Source organism: Ambystoma mexicanum, chromosome 3p, assembly GCF_040938575.1.
Source record: "Ambystoma mexicanum isolate Mex_15411 chromosome 3p, UKY_AmexF1_1, whole genome shotgun sequence".
Classification (NCBI taxonomy): Eukaryota; Metazoa; Chordata; class Amphibia; order Caudata; family Ambystomatidae; genus Ambystoma; species Ambystoma mexicanum.
Window position 1 is genome coordinate 1,183,975,924 of NC_090925.1, and position 22,900 is coordinate 1,183,998,823.

General features: G+C 47.6%; 1 protein-coding gene across 1 annotated transcript in view; it reads left to right on the forward strand.

The window, feature by feature from the left end:
* The window catches only part of TGFBI (transforming growth factor beta induced), a 263,409-nt gene that overhangs the window by 211,033 nt on the left and 29,476 nt on the right, over window positions 1-22,900 (forward strand). The window contains exons 11-12 of the mRNA XM_069652603.1: window positions 480-616; window positions 7,245-7,375. Coding sequence (XP_069508704.1) covers window positions 480-616; window positions 7,245-7,375 — 268 coding nt within the window. The remainder of the gene's footprint in view (window positions 1-479; window positions 617-7,244; window positions 7,376-22,900) is intronic.

Consider the following 22,900-nt stretch of genomic DNA (forward strand, 5'->3'; position numbering starts at 1 on the left):
CCTCGTCAGGGCTCTGAAACGTTTGGCTCTTTAGATGTTTTGCACTACAAACCCCTGCAGGCCTGGCCAGCATAGTCAATGGGGAGGGATCATGGGAGTCGTAGTCCACAACATCTGGAGTGCCGCAAATGGCAGACCCCTGGCCTAGCCTGTCCAAAGTCTCATAGTCATGGAATATCATGTCCCAAAGATGGCAATGCAAGTAACACAGCAATGCAAATAACCCCATTTCTTTCGATTGCCAAATAGACAGGCAAAACAGTTCAATTAGCCATGTGGCAATTGGTGTGGTATGGACTGTTGTCAAAAGATGTATTTCAGAGAATGGTGGGCTGAATTTATATTTGATCAGATTCACAGTGGGAGTGACAGTGTAAGAAATCTCTGGAGTGCCTTTAAAACACAGCTATATCTCCTTTAAGCATTTTGGGCTCAATACAGCTATGCAATTTATATATTTTCTTTAATTATTATTGTAGTCTCTCTGTATCGAAAACAGCTGCATTGCTGCGCATGACAAAAAAGGACGCTTCGGGACCTTGTTTACAGTGGACAAAATGCTGACTCCACCCACCGGAAATGTCATGGACGTGCTGAAAGCAGATAATCGATTCAGGTACAGTACAGGGATTTGATGTGACATGTTGAGGCGCCATACTAGGTGGAGAAAGAGTGTCTCATTGTTTGATGCACTAGTGGATGAGACTGCTCTGCCCATCAGCAGCAGAGCTTCCTGTGCCTGTGGACACTTGAGTGCACGTCCAAAAGAAGTATTCATGGGCAGACAAGGGCAGAATCTAGTCCCGGCAGCGCATGCCTGGCTTTTCACGCCAAGGGTTTGGGTGGACTAGCCTACTGAGGCATTAGAGAAAAGAACCTTTGCAAATTGAGGCGCTTCTCTTTTCAGAAAAGAAACATGAATGGCCTCATGGGTCCAGATTTTCCAAACTTTGTTGATGCTGCACGTGAGCCTCAGCACCAGTGCATCAACTCACTTGCAACAACAACAAACAAGGATCAGCCCAATTCCTCTTGAAGTGTGACAGTCGTGCTTTAAATAGCGGGTGTTGCATTAGCATGGGGATGAAAATATTTTTTCATTGTTTCGTCATTTCGCTGAGATGGCCTTCAACGAGCCATCCCATTGAAATGCGCGCCCAACAACCACGTGATTTCTGGGAGCCTGTAATACATTAGTGTCGGGAGCACCTACCCCGACACCTCTGTACGCAAAGGGGCGGGACAGTGCATATTTCTGCTATTGCCCAGGCCCTCCTGAAATGCTCAGGTCACCATTGTGAATACAGGCACCTGAGCATTTCTGAAAATAGCTTAAGTGAAACAAGAGCATTCTCTGCGTTCCTTTCATTTGCGCTATTTTGGGGGATTCTGACCCATAGTTTTAAACCCATGATTATTATGAGCAAGCTTTACATATTTTACACAATCCCCTCAATATTTCAGTCGTCAAAAAAAACAACTGTAGCAGTTTCAGTTTCAACATCACCGCTACCCCATATTATGCACTTTGACATCCAGTTGCCCTAGTACACTTAAATATATTGGGGGTCATTACGACCCTGGCAGTAGGGGGTTAACGGGGACGGTAGAGCGTTAACCCCCAACCGCTGCATTCCGAGGTTTGCTCGCGGGATCCAGTAAGGACGCCTGGTAAAACCAGGCGTCCTTAGCGGGTCCCACGCGCAGACCAGGATGCAAACAACGGGCCTGTAATTTCCCCATTCCATGAACCCGGACCCATGAATGACCCGGTATTTCCCCATTCCATGTACCCGGACCCGGTACCCGGAATGGGGGCAGCCATGCGGCAAATTGTGGCATGGCTACCTCCAAGTCGTGATGACCCCCATTGTGTTTGCTATTTATAGCCAGGTAGACAATCACAATTGGCCTGTTAGCCTGAAGAATTAGAAATACCACCATATGAAATTCTGTACTTTTTTCGTGATCTTTACAGTGTGATGTCCATCTCCAAAGAGAGATGAAAAGACGTATTTTGCCATTTTAAGTTATGTTATGTTATGTTATTTTGCACTTATATAGCGCCTTATATACCATTGGTATGGTCTGAAGGCGCTGGTAGGTTGAACGCCCTTGGGAACCGCAGTTCAAATCAGTAGAGAGAGTAGAGAGAGTCAAAAAGGTGCGTGTGAGCACCAGGTATGTGTACAGCTCGTGCAGTATCGGTGTAATAGCTGCTTTCTAGCGGTAGGTGTGGTGGTTGAGAGGTCAGGGGTATGTGTTCGTTCTGGCAGGATTTATCCAGATCGGATGTGGCTGCGTTAGGCCTGAGGAGAACGCCTCGCTGGGGGGTGCGTAACCAGCAGTGATTACTTAGAGTGATGTGGGGTGAGCGGCAAATGTTGATATGAGAACAGTTATACCGCATGGTGTCATAGTATCTCTGTGTTCTATTTGAGTGATGGTGTAAGGAGAGAGTAAGCGTGTTGGTGAGATATGATGGGTTACATGGGGTACACTTCTATATTCAACTTTCCACGGGAGGCTCTTGGGCGTACTTTTTAATTCACAGAGAGGCTACAGGGCACACTTCTAAATTCAGCGGGTTGTTGGGCACATTTCTAGAATCACAGAGAGGCTATTGGACACACATCTAAATTCAACTTTCTAAATGTACTTCTAAATTAAACTTTCCACAGACAGGCTATTGGGCACGCTTTTAAATGCAATTCTATATTCAACTTATCACAGAGTGGGAACACTTCTAAATTCAACTTTTCACAGAGAGGCTGTTGGGTACACTTCTAAATGCTGCTTCTAAATGCACTTTCAATGCAACTTTCTAAATGTACTTCTAAATGCAACTTTCTACATAGAGGCTATTGGGCACACTTCTAAATGCAACTTCTAAATGCAATTCTAAATTCAACTTTCACAGAGAGGCTGTTGGGTACACTTCTAGTTCCCTTTTCACAGAGAGGCAATTGGGTATACTTCTAAATTTACTATTGACAGTTCTATTTAAGTGTGGGCATGCTAATATTCATAATTCCATCTAAGAGTGGACATGCTAACTCTCACAACTCCATCTAGGAGTGGACAAGCTAACTTTTACAGTTCCATCCAAGTGTGGGCATGCTAATATTCATAATTCCATCTAAGAGTGGACATGCTAACTCTCACAACTCCATCTAGGAGTGGACAAGCTAACTTTTACAGTTCCATCCAAGTGTGGGCATGCGAATATTCACAATTCCATCTAAGAGGGGACATGCTAACTTTCACAATTCCATCTAAGAGTGGACATGCTAACTTTCAAAGTTTTAACTAAGTGTGGGCATGATAATATTCACCATTCCATCTAAGAGTGGACATGCTATCTTTCAAAGTTTTAACTAAGTGTGGGCATGATAATATTCATAATTCCATCTAAGAGTGGACATGCTATCTTTTACAATTCCATCTAAGAGTGGACATGCTAACTTTCACAGTTCTAACCAAGTGTGGGCATGCGAATATTCACAATTCCATCTAAGAGTGGACATGCTAACTTTCACAGTGCTAACCAAGTGTGGGCATGCGAATATTCACAATTCCATCTAAGAGTGGACATGCTATCTTTCAAAGTTTTAACTAAGTGTGGGCATGATAATATTCACAATTCCATCCAAGAGTGGACATGCTAATATTCACAATTCCATCTAAGAGTGGACATGCTATCTTTCACAATTCCATCTAAGAGTGGGCATGATAATATTCACAATTCCATCTAAGAGTGGACATGCTATCTTTCACAATTCCATCTAAGAGTGGACATGCTAACTTTCACAATTCCATCTAAGAGTGGACATGCTATCTTTCACAATTCCATCTAAGAGTGGGCATGATAATATTCACAATTCCATCTAAGAGTGGACATGCTATCTTTCACAATTCCATCTAAGAGTGGACATGCTATCTTTCACAATTCCATCTAAGAGTGGACATGCTATCTTTCACAATTCCATCTAAGAGTGGACATGCTATCTTTCACAATTCCATCTAAGAGTGGACATGCTAACTTTCACAATTCCATCTAAGAGTGGACATGCTAACTTTCACAGTTCTAACCAAGTGTGGGCATGCTAATATTCACAATTCCATCTAAGAGTGGATATGCTATCTTTCACAATTCCATCTAAGAGTGGGCATGATAATATTCACAATTCCATCTAAGAGTGGGCATGATAATATTCACAATTCCATCTAAGAGTGGACATGCTATCTTTCACAATTCCATCTAAGAGTGGGCATGATAATATTCACAATTCCATCTAAGAGTGGGCATGATAATATTCACAATTCCATCTAAGAGTGGGCATGATAATATTCACAATTCCATCTAAGAGTGGACATGCTATCTTTCACAATTCCATCTAAGAGTGGGCATGATAATATTCACAATTCCATCTAAGAGTGGACATGCTATCTTTCACAATTCCATCTAAGAGTGGACATGCTATCTTTCACAATTCCATCTAAGAGTGGACATGCTATCTTTCACAATTCCATCTAAGAGTGGACATGCTATCTTTCCCAATTCCGTGGACATGCTATCTTTCACAATTCCATCTAAGAGTGGACATGCTATCTTTCACAATTCCATCTAAGAGTGGACATGCTATCTTTCACAATTCCATCTAAGAGTGGACATGCTAACTTTCACAATTCCATCTAAGAGTGGACATGCTAACTTTCACAGTTCTAACCAAGTGTGGGCATGATAATATTCACAATTCCATCTAAGAGTGGACATGCTATCTTTCACAATTCCATCTAAGAGTGGGCATGATAATATTCACAATTCCATCCAAGAGTGGACATGCTATCTTTCCCAATTCCATCTAAGAGTGGACATGCTATCTTTCCCAATTCCATCTAAGAGTGGACATGCTATCTTTCCCAATTCCATCTAAGAGTGGACATGCAAACATTATGGCAGTCTATGTTATTTGGATGTAAGATAGAGTGGCATGGGCTTTCAGGAGTGGAGTGATTGCTCTACTCCCCACCCACACCAAGTCAACTATCGTGTTTACTTTTAGCTTAATCAAAAATTTTAAAAATTACCAATATTAAAATGTCAGTGGCATCAGTGCACATTAACCATGGTACACTGAAGGTTTCAACCCAGGGGGTGGGGGGAGCTCACACTGCAGCACTGAGTGTGTCGGGCAAAAACAAAATAAAAAGAGGCATGGTCTGTATGCACAACCATAGTTAATAATGTTTCCAAAATGTTGATATTACGTCTATATAGCGTCTTTGCTAAATACAATTTATAGCAGTAACCAATTTAGAACACCAGCACATTACAATTTCTTCTCAAGCGTAGTCCAATCAACTCCTCTAATCTTAAATATAGATATAGTATGCACATGAAATAATACTTTGTGCCACATTATTAGCAGCAGAACTACTGCCAAACTTGTTTACCATTACCACCACTGTTCTGTGTGTTGTATAGTGCTGGGATAGATGTTTGTATAGTGCTGGGATAGATGCATGGAACTTATGATGTCAGACAGAATGCTGTGAGAATGTTGTTCTGTGAGTGAAAGAGTGTTTATGTGAAAAGGTTCTCAGCCATGCATTTGAAGAGATCAAGCCTGGGTGATGGGAACCAGTGTACAACAGCTTATTGGGCCTCATTACGAGTATTCCGGTCCGGTAACAACAGTGCCAGTAAGCCAGCACTGTTGTTTCCAAACCAGCACACTCTGAGTTCTGCGGGTGGGTGCCTTTCTGCCCGCCAGGTCTGACCTAGCGGGCGGAAAGGCACCTGCTAGCAGACTTTGACGCAAGCACCGGCACCGGTTTAACAGTGCTGATGCTTCCGTCCTCCCCATTCCCATATGGGCCTCGAATGGGAATGGGGAGTCATTTTTTCTGGCGCCCGGCAATGGGGAATTACCAGGACCGCCGGGGTGTAATGCCCCGGTAATTCACCATTGCCAGGCGCCAGGAAAAAAACATTCTGGCGGCAGCCTTGCCGTTTTTTACCAGCACGGCTACCGCCTGGGTTGTAACGAGGCCCATTGTATTGTAACTTGAATATAAGGAATAAAGGAACTTATTTGTGACACCTGAAGGGCCTGCAGAACTGTTTTAGTTCGTTGTCTGAATTAGTTGGGATTACCAGAAGGGTAACAGTGGTGTTAGTACTCATTTTTGAATTCTGTACTCTCCAGTGCGATTTTGGAGTATTTACTGCAAGCTGTAATTCTGCCACTGTAAATCCTCCAGTGTTTAGAGCAAGTGGAGGCGTTAATGCACAAAAAATTCTGGAGGTGACACGTCACCTCCAAAGTTAGAATTTGGCTGTGAGGTACACCTGGCAATAATGTCATTACTACGAAAGAAGTGGAAGCACAGAAGTACTGCCAAAAATGCACTGCACCACCCAACTCACTTTGTAGCGTATGCGAATTTCTGCCAGAACCAGGTGAAGTGTCCTCATCCCCGCAGTAAGAATCCCCTCGGACATACACCCAGTTCGCTCCACCCACTCGTACAGTATATTAGAAACCATTTGGCGAAAGCTTTTCCCATAGCATCTTATGCTGAAATGCTAGCGTAAGAGCCAGGCATAGGGGACGAGTTCCAATTGACATACTGGCATCTAGTGCCCAATATAATTAGCAGCCCCTTTCCTTCACAGGAACTGCCGGAGGACCGTCTTTATTCCAACCATGCATGCGCGAGCCTCGTCCCCGCTCGCGCATGCGCATTAACAGCGTAGTCACTACGCAACACACTCCTTTCCATAGGCGTTCCTGGCGGGGGTTGCTTAGGGGGCTATAGCCCCAGGTCTTTTGGTTGTAGCCCCAGATAGAAACTCAGGTGCTACAACCAAAATGCTAGCTAGCCCCTAGTCCCACCAGACCCGACATTAGCTTAGCCCCTGATCTTTTCCAGACCTAGCAACACCCCTGCTTCTTTCTCTTCTGTGCACTCTGTACATTTGTGTCCACAGACATCTAATGTACAGGAAATTCGATCAGCCTTCCAACAGACATACTTTGCATATTTATTTTTTAAACTGCTGCATATTTGTGTTACTTTGTTGAAATGAACAGATGGGATATGCTGTGCTTTGTTGAAGGTCTCCTTTAGACAGCATAAGGCTGTGATCGCGCGCCTGCGGTCTGCACTTAGCCGGTGCGGCTGGGCTCACATCACACATGAGGAGTTCTTGATGCGTGCCTATCTTGCTCTTGCAGCATGCTGGTGGCGGCCATCCAGTCCGCGGGACTTACCGAGACTTTGAACAAAGAAGGAGCTTTCACGCTATTTGCTCCAACAAACGAGGCTTTCCAAGCTCTGCCAGAAGCCGAATTGAGGAAACTCATGGGTAAATACATCACTGCATGCTTGTAATCCCAATGTGTCTTTTTGTGCAATTACTGTAAGTCCTTTTTGTTTGGTTTGCTCATACGTTCGCATTTTGCTCGATCAGGTGATACAACAGGTCTCAGGAGGATAGTTCAGGGGCAACGTGCTCACCTTGGAAGCAAAACGACACGGATAAATACAGGTTTGATCCCCGGGTCCGTGCTAGTAACCTCTCGGTATTAAGCACGTTATAAATAACCTATCATATCATACAAGAGATGCAAATGTTCAGAGTAAAGGGCTTTTTACGTCTTAAGCCGGATTTCCTACATCAATGTAAATTGGGTGAGAGGCCCGGCTGGAGCAGAACTATCCAATTTTCTGACTGCACAAACCAGCACTTAATCAGTGAGAAGTCCCGCTGTATGACGGATGAAACACGCCTAAGCTTAACATGGTTCATGCATTGCTGTGGAGAGTTTACAAAGTGCTGAGTCTGAGTCTGCTGCGGGCGCACTAGTGATGGCAAGGCGTGCATCAGCGAATTTGTATGGTGTCTTTTCAGTCTTCAACTCCTTATGATCTTATGTCGGTCAGTGATCAACTTTTCCTTGCAACAAAAACAAAAAATCACTGGTTTCATCGCCCAAAGAAAACATAATCAACTATTGCCAGACTGGGGGCATGACACTAGGGGGTCAGAAACCGCAGGGTTCTCTAAGGCAGTTGTGTACTGGGGCGTTATAAATGTCATATCATATCGTTGCTCATAGGTTGACCAAATGCTAACACACCATGAGTACTCATTACATTTATCAAGTATATGTATACAACGCTTGCTGACACAAACGTTGTACTTTTGTACTATCTAGTTAGTTTGTAAGTAGTAGAGTGGTGTTCCCTGATTTCAATGTGTATGCCTCATGTATGGTCTCCAACTCATGGCTTATGACGTATGAACACCAGACTGACCATGCACATGCCTCTTTCCCTTGGTGGAAGGTGGGAGTTCTCCCACTGCTTTGCTGGAGCATCCATGTGAACCTTGCTAGGCAGATACTCCTCCAATTAATTTTACGAACCAATGAAATAATTCGCTATTTCAGTTTCTTTCAGTGTAGCCTGAGGTACCTGGCGTTAACAGTATTCCCAACTTTAAAGGTCCCCACTTCTATGCTGCTGGTCATAGCTGAGAGGTACAAGCTTGCTAGAATATTCTGCCACCACACTGCAGAATGTTGTAGAGAGAACCCTACCCTGGGAGCCCGTAAGGCTGTCAAACTCCTCATTGGTCCGCAGCAGTGTCGCCATCCCTCCACTGGAAGTGCTGCTTGTAACTGAAAGACATTCATAGGTGGACCATGCATGACATCATGTGTGGCCCATTTAACGTTTTGCTCTGTTGCAGCTGGGGCCGTGCCTCAAATGAGGGCAGAGCCTCTGTCTTCGAATCACACCAACCCAGCCTTATCTGAGAGGTAGGTGTGGAGTTAATGGCAGAGGTCTGAGGAGCCTTCCTCGCCATTCACCTCCAGCTTCTGAGGTAGGTTTCACTCTGGCCGAGCGAGTGGCGTGGGTGGAAGGAGTGGGTAACCTGTACATTTCCCGTCCAAGCCTTTGTGTTGGAGTTTGGTGTAGTGTTGGATTGCGTGCATATTGAGAGGACCCTCCCGTTCCCCCCTGAGAGTTGCTGCGGGAGCTATGAGTGTTATGGGGGACTATTGACATGTCTGCAGGGTGTGTTTTACACGCCCTACTGCAGTTGTGTTAACTCCTTCTTCTCTCGCTTGCATGAAGGAAAATGGCGGGGCAGAAAAACAGGGGCCATTGAAATAGGGACCATTGGATAGAGCTGAGAGCAGGCTTATACCAGTGAGAAGGCAGCCTGCAGCCGCTCCATTGTTTCCAGAGGAGAGATGAACTTTCCAATGTGCAAACAAGCACTATCTCTGCTTGGCTCTATCTCAGTGTACTCCAACACATCAGTGAATTGTTCATTTCATAGCTATCCTTTACTTGTGGTGGTAGATCAGCAGCAATCGAAGTTAAAGTGGCATTTATTCAAAGTTCACAACAGCATTTCCTGCATGCCAACACTCCATTGTCAGCCTCTTGCTTTATTTCCTCATATTTCAGTGGATTTTCTGCCATGCCCTGTTCTCCGAAATGTCCTAAAAAGCGGTGACATATTGCATTGTTTGTCAATGCTGTGATCTTACTATCTACAGGGTAGAAATGACATGAAACATTGGACATCTGTCATTCTCACGTTTTATGTGTGACCCCCTATGTAGAGAACTGGTATAGTGCCCAAAAGGCATTGCGGTACAAGCACGGTTCTAGGGTCCACTAAGCGGGCCGCTCTTTTGGACACAGCGGGGTAGTTTGATGAGTTACTTCACTGTGCAGTTAGTAGCTTTAACCAGTGTATCTGAACACAATTCTTTAAAATTTAGACTTCGCATTACATTTACAAAGACAGTCCAACTAGATAAATGGCCATAAAAGAAAGGCTTTGGCATTTGCGACTGTGGGCCGCTTTTTCATGGGTGCCCGAGACAATTTTATGCCCCGAACTGACCCTCAGGGTGCGGAGCAAGACCCAAGGAGGCACACGCCCAAAAGAATACCCGTTATTAACTTGGGCGTGTGAGACATTTCTTGGTGTTTCTCGGGATTATAGTATACACAGAAACGTGTAGCCCTGGGCGTGCACCCATCATGACCCTGTCAGTTTCATTGGTTGGGCCGTGTGTTATACCGAGGTACTGACTCTGTAGCATCACTTTTTGGGTTCGTTTTCTTTTTGTGGATTTTCTTCTTTTGGTCTTCAGTCTCTACTCGTTTCTTCACTTCTGAAGTAATCTACTGTAATCTACTGTAATCTACTCTGGCGCCATATAGCGAGTGGCACTGGCTCACATAACCTACTTCCGTGCTGCCACACCAGAGTGTGTCCTGGAGCACTTGCATAATTGGGGCCAGGGGATGGGTGCTGTCCTCATTGGAGGTGTGAAGACGGTGCTGATGGAGGCTAAAGGCTATCGGGCAAGCACCCAGCAGGCGTTGACGGGCACAGGAGTGTTGCCCTCCGCGGTGGTTGAGGTGAGCAAGGCAGTATAGAAAGATAGATGCATTTGATTGGTTTTGGTCCGAGGGCTTTTGTATATCACAAACACAACCACACGCTTAATAAATATGAAAATGAACATGCCCCCATTGGAAACATTATCATAAAATAAATATTTAACCAGACCTAGCAGGATTAAAATCATCTTTAAGCACTCTTGAAAGAAATGCATCTTAGATTGAGCAGTCACTGCGCCCACCACGTTTAAAAGCCTGCTGGGACAATTTGCCTCTTGCAAACTACATACTTGCCAACATTCGACTGCTGGGACCTGGTGATCTGTGATAGGCTGATTGTTATATTGGGCATGTGAAGGATTGCCATCTGAGCAGGGCGTAGAAGCTCTGGCTTTTTGATTTGTATTTATGATATAATGATTGCTAAACAAACCCCGTTTCAGAAAGCTACATACCAATAGCTTAATGTACCCCTGAGCTCTTGCGCATCAGTCACTTGTTCTGGTCACAGGCACCCCGTTTGCCAGTGCTTCACCAGCAAAGTTACTGCAGACAAAGAGGGCATTTAAATCTACACCTTTCATGAAATGCATATTAAGTGTGTGACAACTATCCATCTAATGGCAGGGAACTCTCTAATGATAAGCCATAACTGGATTATGGTAGGGTGACTGATAGTTCACACAATCATTAACGCCACAGCAGCATTGGATCATGCATGTGTCAATACTGTCAATATTGCGAACAGAGGCCTGTGAGATTAGGCCTACGAAGGAAAGGCTATGTGCATTTGTGCATTCAAGCCAGGCCACCTGTCTCTCCTCTGCCAGCAGGGCAATATACAGGAAAGCTTTCTCTCTTTGATTCCTTGGGAAGTTGGGTAACAGCTCCCCAACCCAGGAAACTCCCAGCAGGATGACTCCTGGGAGCCAAGCTTGAAAGTGTCACACCCATAACAAAAGTGCAAGCTTCACACCGGGGCGTTGCATACCAAAGAGCTTTTGAAGTTGCAGGCTTAGGAAGGGGCAGTGTTAGGACAGTTATCTTAGCTGTCTCTGGGCTTCACTTTCCACTACACTTCCTGCAGAGCAAAGCACTGTTGCTGAGATGCAAGAAGTCAAATGTCACTTGTCAACCTGACAGAGATTAATGTAATGCACACATGCTTTTATCCAATAAACTGTGGCTTTCCATGTCATAAGGAAAGGGTATCATGCTCCTTCTTTGATTCATCCAGGTCTATTAAGAGTAGAATACATTGTTTGGATCCTGCTGGAAGAGAAGTCCTTTGTAAAGCCCTCCGCCAGAGGTGAAGACAGGTGTTCCAAGGCAAGGGCAGGCTCTGTTCCCTAACCAGACCCAAAGATCATTGAGGGTAACCTTGTAGAGAAGCAGCCAAGGGCCACTGCAGGAAGTCTTGCCCTCTTCACGCCTATATGCTGGAAGCCAGATGTTGTGCCATGTTTGACACAAGTGTCTGTGGCTTTCCCGCGTAGTGTTTTCGAGAAAAGGTATCCACTAAGAAAGCCCTATCTGATGTATCCCCGAGGAGATGACAATCTTTTGGAGGAGGTCCCCGAAGGAGTATGAAGATGAAAGGAAGAGAAGTTGTTGACGTCACAAGAGATGAGGATGATGAACTGAGAAGTGTGGCTAAAGAAGAGGATGTATAGTCCTTTTGGAAACTGATGACGAAGTAAAGAATCAAGTAAACTTTCATATGCAGAGTCAAGTTTGCACGTGTGAAGAGCACTGCAGAAAATGCAAGCCGTTTAATAACTGTACAGATGCAGCAACGCCAGTACACTAAGTGATCATAGAAGCCAGCTATACGTAGTGAATAGACTGCAGGTGGTGCCGCCCTTATATAGAATCTGGACATCAGCGCCACAATTTTAGGAAGCTCAAAAGCCTATGGAGAAGATGGCTGAAAACTGTGTTCCAGCAAGAAAGTAGATGGAATTGTGGAAGGACCGAGAAGGCTGTCTGGCGTGGTGTCAAAGGCTGGAGCAGCCAAGAACTGGTTATCTATCCTTGATGAACAGTGAAAGTGAGAGGCTGAGTCATCCCTTGTTATGGTTTGAAGAAAGAACACCATGAGTGCCAGGTTTTAATCATTTAAGACAATTAAATGCTAGAAATGGGCCAAATTATGGTTTCCTGTCACTTGGCCTATGGATGGAAATAGAAGATGAGCATGCAGCTCCAGACCTAAGGGGTGAGGATACTTTGCAAGGCCAAGTTTAAAGGCAATCTGCATGGCAGAAGGCACAGGTAATGAGAGATGTTGGGTTCATTGGGTAGGGAGAAATGGTCAAGTCCATCCACTGACACCTGGGGTACAAGCTTACGTGCTGCTAGTGGGCCGAATGTTCCAGAAGGGCACGAGCGTGCCAACCAATTGCAGAAGGCCCTATAACAAAGGGCCTTATAGTTTGAGAGCCAATGATATACTGTGTATCTAATAACTGTGAAGATGACTTGCACTAGGGGTGGGCATAAGTTGTCCACCTGACTGTAGAAACCCAATCACAACCCGATCCCCTACAGAAAGTATACTAAGATGTTCCCCTTAACCCTATCACAATCCCCCATAGGTTTTTCTTATGTGCCATGTAGTATGACATCATGAATGATGAGTTCTTATGAAACATGTTGAGTTGAGCGGAGTGAGATTATGCTTTGCGGCGTCCGTTGATGTCTGTTGTAACGCCCTGTTTTAGACAATTGATATTAAAACATTAAACTTACGTTGCCTTCTTCCTGAGTTGGTTTGATTATTTGGTGTGAGAGTTACTCTGCATCCCATCTACTACATGACTGCTACCTATTTAAGGGCCATATGCTCAACCTGCTGTTGGACGAAAACCTGCACTCTCTGCCAGCTGCACCAGTACCTAGGCACCTCACTGGAGGTGCAGGTGCCAGCTAACCTGCCAAGACTGGGAGTGAAGAGGAAAAGGACTAATTGTGTCCTTGATCCCCTGGATTGGGACACACAGCACAGGATGCAGAGGCCAAGCAGCTGTATTCCTGTTTGTCTGCAGCTTTAAACCATACATGAGTCAACTGTGTTTGAATGCCTTTGAAACACCAGGACCTGATGTGCTGCTTTTAGCATTCTCTTCTAACCTTTTTGAACCACTGTGTTACCATCATTAAAGTTGCATGAGGCTGCATTGTACTAGCAGACCACAGCTGCTATTCAGCTCTAATACCAGCTTGCTGCTGTGGATGATTTCGGTCCAATGCTATTGTCGGTCAAATAGCATAGCAAGTAGAGCGCTCACTTTGGTATTCCTGCCGAGCATGCTGATGCAGGTTCGAATCCAGGCAGGGCCAAACTCAGCCTTTCATCCTTCCAAGGTCAATAAATGAGCACCACACACTGTGGGTAATAATAAGCAGTGCTCAGATACCTTCGGGTTTGTAGCGCTATATAAATGATAAATTATTATTATTATTATTAACAGCAGCCTATTCAAGCAACACCACCAAAGTCACAGCATTGAGATTCTCCAAGCCTTGACTTAGACCACTGAAAGCATTGCGTCCCTCATCGACTCGACTCAGAACTAACCATCTTGAAATGGTTCAACCTCTGGACCCCGGTGAGCTCACTGAACTGCATCCCTCAAACACCACCTTCTAACAGCACAGAGTTCCACTTTAAAGCGACTCGATGCTGATTCGCCACGGGGCCCAGCATGACTTGTAGTAATCTGAACCTTGTTCTACCCACAAAGACAGAATACAGAAACCTTGTTCGATATACTCGAACCACCAAAGAACAGATTCAGGTACTTTTGTGAATTCTTGCCACCATGGGACACTTTTGAGACAAAATAGACTGATTAACCACCCATTTGGGCCTTTTCAAAAACAACATATCCTTTTAGGTGATATTGTTGCAATTCCTTGCCTTTCACCCCGCTATATTACCCCCACTGCCTGCTACAATTACATTCTGCATTTTCTGAGTCCTTCCCACAGTTGTCGGTTTTGCAAGTTTTTTAAAAGTAAGTGATTATTTCATATTGGCATGTTTAATGAAGGTATATGTAATTTGATAGAACCTTCATTTGACGTTCATTTTATTTTACTGTTGTTCTATTGCTGTTTGGGTTGCTAATGTTATCATTTTCAAACACCTCTTAAGAGTATAAGAGTATAGCCTGGCCCAGGCCAACGTTTCCTTAAAAGGCAAAGGGTGTTTCACCTTTATGAATGGGATGACTGTTGGTTTGTAGTAGTGTGAGGGCTGGGTCAGTGCATTAGCTACTGCTCATCCTCACAATTCCTCAGTCCAATCCTTGGCTTGTTGGACCACAAATAGCTGTATGGTATGCTTGGTAAGGCAGGAGATGCTGAGAAAATAATCCAGCTCAAAGACTTGTGGAAATTGAGGTAGTGTACCTCACATACTATATCCACAAACCGAGTCTAATATATACTCCTTACTTATTTCAGAGATGTTTTGCAACTCATGTAAAAGCTTCTCTGATGAAATATGCCAGAGGGTATTTATAAAATGTCTCTCGGTTTCTTAGAAATGTTTACTTAGTGGACACACTTGAGCAAGAAGTTTGCACTGGGAACTTCAAGTTCTTCTTTTGTTTACAAAGAGAACCCAAGCAGATGTCCGAGGGCGGAATCTATGCAGTCTTGAAAGTTAGCCACCTGAAATATGACTGAACCTAATCAAGTTATTATCCCTGCAAAATTGCTGGGTTATTTGTTTTCTATCTGTAAAACACTATGCTTTTTGGTTTGGTTAATACTATACTACATTATACAGTATTGCCAAAAAAGGCGTGACAATGTTGTTTAGTCACAAATCTTTGCCTGTTGGAGGAAGTTATTATGGTGGCGATGCCAGCCGGATGATCGTTGAGGAGACTTTGGGATATAGCTGTTCTTTAAACATTGCTGCATTTAGCATCGAGAAGATCTGAATTACACATTCTGTTGTGTGGGAGTGAAGTGTGGTAGAAGTGATTTATTAGTAGGAAGTGCAGCCTTTGCAGAGACTCTGATGTCATTCCAAATCTGACCACTCATATCACACAGAGTCAGAATATCAATATGTTTGTAAATTGGTCTAATGAGGCGGCATGGTACAACATCCTTGATCTCGGTGAGATCAACTAGAGACAGCTTGTCACAGGTCTTTTTGGTCTGTCCTTATTGCTACTATTCTGTATGTTGTGTTCACATTTGCGTCGCTTGAAGAACCTAGGGCAAATGTGTTTTCCACATAGTGATGAGGATTTAGGATTTGCAGTAATCTGAAATATAGTTTCCAACCTGTTTCGGATTTGCATGGCCTGGATCATTGGTCTGGGAACCAGCCCATGGTGTCCCCGTGTCTCTCCTCTCTTAGCTATTTGGTAACTATTTAAATAGGTTCATAATGCTAAGAAACCATAACTACACCAGGCCAGGCACTAGACTGCAGGTCATCTATGTGTTTCTCTGAATACGTTGTTGGTACGTGAAAGGGATACTTTATGAGTAGGGATACTTCAGAGTATTCTTTTGCTAATTACATGACAATGTTTAAGTAAATAGTAAAGATACTCATTCAATGACATGCCACTATGGCTCCTAAAATCTTTAAACCAACCTCAAGATGTTAAGATGAGGTGACAATGACACTATGGACTTTGGCTGTGGTCCCTCCCAACAGGAGATAGCAAAGAAAGAAGCAATAGTAGGATAATGTGGCTCTGTTGTGGGCCCTGTTAGCCCTTTGGATTTGAGCTATGGAAAATATCCAGCCTTTACCTTCCTTTAATACCACACATGGGAACAGCGGTTGGAAATGTTTAGGACATTCACAAATCCAGAGCAAGTGAGAGAGGCCGTAGAAACATGTGAATCCCACAGCCATGCAATCTCATTCATCTCTTGACCTTTCCCAACTGAGGAGGAAGGGAAAGAGAGGTTTAAAGAATATATTTCAGTTCTCCAGCATGGGGTCTGGCATGGATTCACATGCTCATGAATATTCCCCGTCGTCAGGCTGGGAATCCTCGGTAAAGAAAAAATTAGTATCAGTTTTGTTTCTGATCTGTCTTTCTTAGTAGTAACCAATCACTGATCTCTGGGTCATACTGCCCCCAGCCAATGACTGCCTTCTCCCTAAGCCCCTCCTTTGGCAGCCATCCTCAGATTTTTACCGCACGCTCAAGTGTTGGGAGTCCTCATGCTTTAGCTCTTGAGTTTTTGCTTCGTTTTCGCACTTTTTCAGGAGATTTTCTCATTTGTTCGGTTTAATCCAACCTCAAGCTCCACTGTTTCTACTTCCGATAACAGGGACCCGTTTCAGAATTCTTCTACGCCCCTCAAGGGTGAAGTTTTCGTCAAGTTTACGCTTCTTGGAGGATTCTGGAAGATCTGCGGCCTACCTCAACGGACATGGCCCAGGACAAGGGAAGTACGACGCCCAGATCCAAGCTGTTTAGGTGCTGCCCTGGATGCGGATTACAAAACATTTTCAAGGAGGTCGAGCATTTGCGATGTCTCTACTGCCTTCATGAGGACAAGACGCACGTGGAGAAGGACTGTGGGTTCTGCAAGAACCTTTCAGAATGGACCAAACAAGATTGTCGTTCCCGCCTCACCGCCTGGCTGGAGAAGGGCACAGCAGGTGAGAAGGCGAAGAAAAAGTCTGAGCGGGCCTGTGAGTCCTGTGAGGGCGCCCCGGCGACAGGGGCCCAACAGAAGGCCAAGCACTGCGAGTCCGCGGGCACCGGGAGCGCTGAAAGGTCGGGCTCTTCGGCTGCCAGGCAGGGCGTGACTTCCCTGGCACGTTCAACCACGAGCCAGCACTCTGGTTCGGGGAAGAGGAAGTCCGAGAACCCGGGTAAGCTGCTGGAGCGGCCCTGGTCGACCTCAAAGGGACCCGAAGGGGAGCGAGGCACTGACCCTCCCCCCAAGGCGAAGGCCCAGGACGCACCTAAGGTGTTGAGGGGTTTGATCCAGCCGGCAAAGGCCTCTATCAAAGTGGTCGCTGCGACCCTGGCGAAGCCAGCTGAGACTATGCCAGTGGAAACGGCCTCTGGGCCCAGAGTATCCCTGCCACCGCGGAGGGAATCCTCTTTCCAGCCCATCGTTAAGACCCCTGTGAAGTCCCCGGCGGAAAAAGAGGGGGGGGGCGGTGGCCATTACAGACTCGGAATCAGCTGAGGAGGATCTGGTGGAAACCGGGAAGGGCCTCAACGAGAGGTTCATAGGCCTCAACGAGAAGTTCGAGAAGGTTCGATCCCAGGGGACGGTCCCCGCTGATGTGATCGAAGATAGCGACAAAGTCGACGAAGAGGGCCCAGTGGAGCGGCCAACCTGTCCGTTGCAGCCATTACCCGAGCCCCAGGATAGCTCGGCGGCAATTTTGTTGGCAAGCCAATCCTTATGTACTGAGATAAGGACGAGATTACCACGGACCCTGACGGAGGATCCAGAACCAGGCCCGTCGGGAAGCCCTCCGAACAAGCGGAGGAGAGTCCACCCCGCTCCTCCCTTCGTGCCCGCGAGGCCTGTGGACCCCTCATCCCCTAGAGCGGATAGGGTGAAGGATACAGTGACGGGGACAGACGACGACGGCGGCGATGACACAACGGTCATCCCGTCATCACCCCCCCCCTCGGGCTTCTCCACCCGACGAAATTGGCTCCTTTCCCACCATGATAACCATGGCATCCGAGCTCTTCCAGCTCTGCCCTGAAGAACAGAAAAAGGAAGGGTTTCTTTACCAACAATGAGAGGCCAAGAGGAAGACGGTCCTCGCGGTGCCGTTGCTCGACGACATCAGGGACGAGGGGCTGGCTATCCTCAAGAACCCTTCCACGACACCCGCCAAGAGGGACAGGTACGAGAAGAAGTACCGAGTCCCCGATGCCGCCTCCTTGTGCCTCAGGACCCAGACCACGCCGGACTCTGTTGTCTCGGCAGCGGCCAAGAAGAAAGCAGCGGGTGCAGCGGCTTCAACTTCCACTTCCCCGCCGGACAGCGAGGGCAAGAAGTTGGACTCCATGGGACGGCGAGTCATCTCGTCGGCGGCGACGATGATTAAGGCGGCCAATGCCTTAGCGATCGTGGCCCGCTACGACAGGGAGCTTTGGTTCAAGATAGCTCCCCTGCTAGACTTCCTACCGGACGACAAGTGTGCAGAGGCCCTACAAATTCTGCGAGGTGGCATCGGATCACGCCATAACGGTGACAACGGACATTGCCGATATGGGATTTCACAAACTGGGCAACAGGGTTTGCCTCCGACGACGAGGATGGCTCAAGGCGACAGACTTTTGCTAGGATGTCCAGACCAGAGTGTTGGATATGCCATTCGACGGCAACAACCTTTTTGGGAAGACGGTGGACGAGTCGCTCCAGGCCATCAAGACCGACTCGGAGACGGCCTGGGCCCTAGAGTACTTCAACAACGACAGCCCTTTTGGAGCTCCGGAGGCAGACAGGGTGCCTCCAAGGGATCCAGCTGTGGTTCTTCTACATACCGCCAGGCGGCCCGCTCCTCGTCCCAGGAGGCCTACAGAGGTCGCGGCAAGCAAGGGGGATCCCGCCGTCGTCGTCAAGGAGGCCAAGGCGGCAAGGCCTCCTCCAAGCAAGACTGACCTGGCCGTGGTGTTGGGCCCCCACCGAAGCACCCCGGTGGGAGGCCAGCTGATGAAGTTCGTCAGCGTGTGGGAGTCCATCTCCACCGACCGTTGGGTGCTGGACACCCTGGCCAAGGGCACTCGCTGGAATTCCAAAAGAAGTGCCCGCGCATTCCTCCCGTGGCCAGGAAGGAGAATCACGTCCCTCAACTGCTGTTGGAGGTAAGGGTGATGCTCAAGAAAGGTGCCATCGAGCTCATCCCCAGGAACCTCCGGGGCTCCGGAGTGTACTCAAGGTACTTCCTCGTCAGAAAGAAGACAGGCGGTTGGCACCCCATCCTGGACCTGCGTCGGTTAAACAAATACATCAAGGCGCAGAAATTCAGGATGGTCACCCTCCAGCACGTGCTGGGACAGCTGGAGGAGGGCGACTTCCTATCGTCGTTGGACTTGGAGGATGCTTACTTTCACATCCCCATTCTAAAAGGACACAGAAAGTTCTCAGGTTCGTGGTTCAGGGACACCACTACCAATTCAGAGCCCTGCCGTTAGGATTAAAGTCGGCACCCAGGGTATTCACCAAGTGCTTGGAACCAGTGGCGGCACGGCTGCGCCTGCAGGGGATCCACGTCTACCCCTACCTGGACGACTGGCTAATCCGGGCAAGGACAAGAGAACTCGCCGTCGAACACACAGCGAGGACCGTCCGGCTGCTCACGGAACTGGGATTCGCCATCACCTACCCCAAATCCCACCTGGTTCCGTCGCAAGTAGCACTGTTTCTGGGAGCGAAGCTCGATACAGTGGGGCAATTGGCCTCCCCGTCGGAGGAGAGGACGAAGGCAATTCTGGGCAAGGTGCGGCACCTGCTAGCCACGGACGTGGCCAGGGTGAGGTCCATCAAGTCCCTCCTCGGGATGATGTCCTCATGCATCTATCTTGTACCCCTTTGCAGACTTCGGATGCGTCCGCTACAGGAGCCCCTTGATGCCCGCTGGTTTCAGGCGACGGGCTGCTTTGAAGACAGGATCCCTCTCGATGAGGAGTTCCGTCAGGCGATCCTATGGTGGGGTACCCATGCGCACCTCACTACAGGCACGGACTTTCAGACCCCGGCGTTTCAGGAGACGGTGACAACGGACGCCTATCTGGAGGGTTGGGGGGCCCACACCGGAGATCTCCACGCAAGAGGCCTTTGGCTCCCAGAGGAGAGGTCTCTCCACATCAACATTCTGGAGCTCCGAGCAGTGTTCTAGGCGCTCAAGTCGTTTCTTCCATCCCTCAAGGACAATGTGGTGAGAATCTTCACCGACAACACTACCACGATGTTCTACATACGGAAGCAGGAAGGCACCAGATCCCCAGCCCTATCCAAGGAGGCCCAGGATCTGTGGCACTGGGCCGTCGCCCAGGGGATGTTTCTGGTTCCCTTCCACTTGGCAGGAATAAAAAACACCATCGCCGACTCACTCAGCAGGGAGCTGCGCTTGTGCCACGAGTGGAACTACGTCAGGACCAGGTGGATCGGCTCTTTCGACGATGGGGCAAACCCCGGATCGACCTTTTTGCGACGGCGACGAACTCCAAGTGCCAGAGGTTCGCCAGCAGGTACCCGCAGCCGAGGAGCATGGGCGATGCTTTCTCGTTCCCTTGGGACGGCCTGTTTCTATACACGTTCCCTCCGTTGCCGTTGCTGCTCCGCCTCATCAACCAGCTCAAGAAGTCCAGGTGCAGAATGATCCTCGTCGCTCCGGCGTGGCCGAGGCAGATCTGGTTCCCGGACCTTCTGGACTTGTCAACGTCCCCACCAGTCAAGCTGCCGGCGGACGTGGATCTTCTCTCCAGAGAAGGAGGCGCCATTCTTCATCATGACCCAGAGTCGCTGAACTTGCAGGCCTGGCTCCTGCAGCACTAGAGTTTGGAGGGTACGATATCCCGGCTGACTGCAGAGAGGTTCTTGCAAAAGCCAGGGCGTCCTCAACTCTCAAGTGTTACGGTCATAAGTGGAAGAGGTTCTCTGGCTGGTGCCGTGCACAGAAGATTAACCCTCGGCGGATTACGGCCCCTCAAGTACTGCCGTACCTACTGTCACTGGCCAAAGCTGGACTGGTTCACGCCTCCATCAAAATACATCTGGCTGCCATCTCCTGATATACCAGGACTACGGGATGGGCGTCCTTGTGGTCTCATAGCCTGGTGAAGGAATTTATGAAGGGACTATTCCGATCGTTCCCGTCGGTGAAGGCTCCAGCCCCGGCGTGGGAGCTTAATGTGGTGCTGACCAGGCTCATGGGGGCCCCATTCGAGCCTATGCATTCGGCGCCTTTGAAGTTCCTGTCATGGAAGACAGCGTTCCTCGTGGCCATCACCTCCGCACGACGAGTGGGAGGGATCCAGGCCCTATCTTGCAAGCCTCCTTACTTGACTTTTCATGACACGAGGGTGGTGCTGAGGACGCACCCCTCCTTCATGCCCAAGGTGCCGTCGGACTTCCACCTCAACGAGCCCTAGGTGTTACCAGTTTTCTTCCCATCGCCTTCGATGCCGGCCGAGAGGACTTTGCACTCGATGGATGTAGCTAGAGCGCTGAAGTTCTACGTGGACCGCACGAAGAGTTTTCGGAAGACGTCACAGCTGTTTGTGAACTTTGGGTCTGTGAATCAAGGAAAGGCTCTCTCGAAGACTTCCATTTCCAGATGGCTCTCCGGCTGCATCATGCACTGTCACCGGTTGGCAAACCGACCGCTGCCCCGCCGTCTGAGAGCCCATTCGACCAGAGCGATCGCTGCTACCACGGCGTTCCTATCTGGTGTGCCCCTGCTGGACATCTGCAGGGCTGCTACGTGGAGTTCGACGCACACCTTCACAAGATTCTACTGCGTCGATCGGGACTCCAGGGAGGAGTCCAGGGTGGGCCAAGCAGTGCTGCGCAACCTGTTCGCCTAAGGTGAGCCTGGTGTGGAGGTAAGAATTGCTTAATATTGAGTTTTGGATGTAATGCTTAATGTTGAGCCTTTGCCACCTCCCGTGGTTGTGCATGTGTATGCTGCTATGTATTCTTTTATTCATGAGCATGTGAATCCATGCCAGACCGCATGCTGGAGAAGGAACAAGTTACTTACCTATAACTGTTGTTCTCCAGCATGGGTCTGGCATGGATTCACATGCGAATCCTCCCACCTACCCCTCTGCGGCTCTTCACTTGGTCATACTGCCACTTTGCTTGCTACCAAATCTGAGGATGGCTGCCAGAGGCGGGGCTTAGGGAGAGGGCAGTCATTGGCTGGGGGCAGTATGACCCAGAGATCAGTGATTGGTTACTACTAAGAAAGACAGATCAGAAACGAAACTGATACTGATTTTTTCTTTACCGAGGATTCCCAGCCTGACGACGGGGAATATTCATGAGCATGTGAATCCATGCCAGACCCCATGCTGGAGAACAACAGTTACAGGTAAGTAACTTGTTCCTTTCTTTCAGACTTTAGTGATCTGCCATGTAGATGATTGTAAATAAGTCTGTTCCTAAATTTGGGAGGATGAACTCAGAAACCAAATCCACCAACTGAGCTACACCCCTCCCCCCTGTCCACCTCCTCAGCCCCCACACACAGATGTGACTTCAAGTTAGGTTGGTGGGGAAGAAGGACCAGCTGGATGCCTTGCACCTTAGGCAATTGATTAGTGTTTCCTTGGCCAGAAGATGCACTGCCAGCATGAGCTCCGTGGGTAGTGTGTTTAATTTCCAGATTTTCTTCCTAACCGCCCATTTTAATGACTTGAAGATGGGAGATTTAATGTGTTGGCATACTGATGAAGCAGGATTGTACCTAGCTCGGTAAAGT